This window comes from Hyla sarda, chromosome 7 (assembly GCF_029499605.1).
Source record: "Hyla sarda isolate aHylSar1 chromosome 7, aHylSar1.hap1, whole genome shotgun sequence".
NCBI lineage: Eukaryota > Metazoa > Chordata > Amphibia > Anura > Hylidae > Hyla > Hyla sarda.
Window position 1 is genome coordinate 79,061,274 of NC_079195.1, and position 2,140 is coordinate 79,063,413.

General features: G+C 37.7%; 1 protein-coding gene across 1 annotated transcript; it reads right to left on the reverse strand.

Moving 5' to 3' along the window:
- Window positions 1-492: 492 nt before the first annotated feature.
- Window positions 493-1,584, reverse strand: LOC130283145 (taste receptor type 2 member 1-like). The gene has a single exon (XM_056532338.1). It carries the CDS (start codon window positions 1,582-1,584, stop codon window positions 493-495), a length of 1,092 nt encoding a protein of 363 aa, XP_056388313.1.
- Window positions 1,585-2,140: the final 556 nt, after the last annotated feature.

The following is a 2,140-nucleotide window of genomic DNA, read 5'->3' on the forward strand; positions in this document are numbered from 1 at the left end:
TTAAGGGTATGAGAATAGATCAGTGCCAGTACACAATAATACTATGGCTGACCCCAACCTCTGTATGAATTAATACCCCTGAACAAATCATGCAATATATGGTAGTAAATAGGCATAATTGTTAAAAAAGAAATGTAGGTGTCAGGAAAACCCACTAAATCTCTGTTGCAGGATCCTATGCAAATATATTTTTGACAAAGGTCTGGTTATGATTGTATTGACTCAATTCTTCATAGACTTTTCAGACATATATATTTATAGAATACACAATCACTAACTAGTAAAAATTAATTATATTCCAGAAATTAATTAATTAATTAATTATTTAAGACAGATTATCAGCATTAAAGTTGGTATGACATCAAAGGAACAGAAAAGCTGTGAAAAAGGCTATGGTTGAAAAAAAAACTTTAAAAAAACTACGTCTACACAAACCAAAATGTTTTAAAATTTCACTACAATATAACATAAATGCTCTTGGTGAATAAACCCTTAGTCACTGATGGTCTGAATGACTTCTTTTTGGTAGAAATGTCCTTTCTGTAGAATGGCCACCAAGGCATGCTTGAGTTTGTGGTTCCCAATCACAAGGAGAATAGAATGTAGGGATGGGTAAGCTCCAATCAGAAAAGCAGCCATACAGCTTAGCATATCATCATCCAACTGTCCTGATCCATATAGGATGAATGCCATCAAGTAAAGGGAGAAAAATATGAAGAAGGCAGCCATCATTTTAACTGCTCGGTAATGGGCATCTAATGACGGCTCCCTGAACCCTGTTCGCTCTTGTTCTTTCATCTTTTTCATATGTTTTACAAGAGAGCCAACCACCAGGCCAGTGGAAACACAAAACAGAAAAAACGGTGGAATGGAACCCGCTATAGAGAGGGTCATGAAGGTTCCAAAGTTATTTCCAAATGCAGCAAATGGGGTTGAATTATCTTTCTTCTGAAATTTACTCACATCGAATGTCTGGCTGGCACCAGAGTATGCAGTAGAGTTACAGCAGGACACAGATATTGCTATGCTGGTGAGTACGAGGAAAGGGAGCAAGCGATCAAAATGTGTCTTAAATGCAGTAAAAATGTGTATCTGGATGTTGACAATTCGCACACAGTAAAAGGCACTCAGCCATGTGGCTAACCAAAGGCTTATGTTACTAAAAAACAGCCATGAATACTGCAAGTTAGTTGCTAAACTAGTATCATTAGGTGCTAAATAACTGACAAAGTAAATCACTAAAAGCAAAGACATGAAAGTGAGTCGTGACAAACCAAGACATGTAAGGACTGAATCGCAAGAGTTCAGTTTCCTTTGAGTTAGCAGGTTGATCAAGTTAATAGTCACCATAAGACCATTCATAAAGGTGCCAACAATGGACTCTATCACCAAGATTCCTAATGACAATACTTGCCATGTTGTTAATGTTGTTGTAGATGATGATGGTGGAATGGAACCCGCTATATCATTGTCCCAATTTGTTTCATTACTTGCATTGCATGTAGATTTCATTTCTTCGGTGCTTGTTCCAGTATGGTTGGTTTTCTTCCACTTGTTTTTATGTAGACCTTTGGTGTGTTTCATAGGTTTTGTTCTCTGTTTAGCGTTACAGCTTTTTTCTGCTTACAGCAAAGCTTGTCAGAAAATGTATATCAGTCCTTAAGCCTATTGTATTATATTACAGGGAAAATAGTTGCTCCATGCAAATGGTAACTACATTCAACCATATGGTTAGGATATTATTGACTTTTTGCATACAGTATGTAGATAACTATGTTACTGAAAGTCAGTGTCCTCTCGTTTCTGATATTTTTTCACAGCATTTGTATACATAGTGTGATGTCCCAGTACAGGACATTTAGGCCTTGTCAGGAGTCCCTCATGACCTGGGGACTCTCCTGCAGTGTCTCCCCTGCTGTTATTATAGTGTTATTTAATGTAATAGGATTATAGTCAGTATGTCAATGTATAGTCTGTATTAAGGACCTGTGGAGGTCACCTGATGTTCACATGATGTTATCACATGTTACCCAGAGGGCACTAGTAAAACACATGACCTGCAGCTTGACCTATGGGCTTTTGGCACAGCTCCCCTTTATCAGGAAGGGAGGTGCTGCAATCTGCCTCTTTTTGCTTTTTT

Bases quoted from the DNA above. Each gene is read 5' to 3' on its own strand.
- LOC130283145 (XM_056532338.1), bottom strand. From the start codon at position 1,584: ATGAAACACACCAAAGGTCTACATAAAAACAAGTGGAAGAAAACCAAC.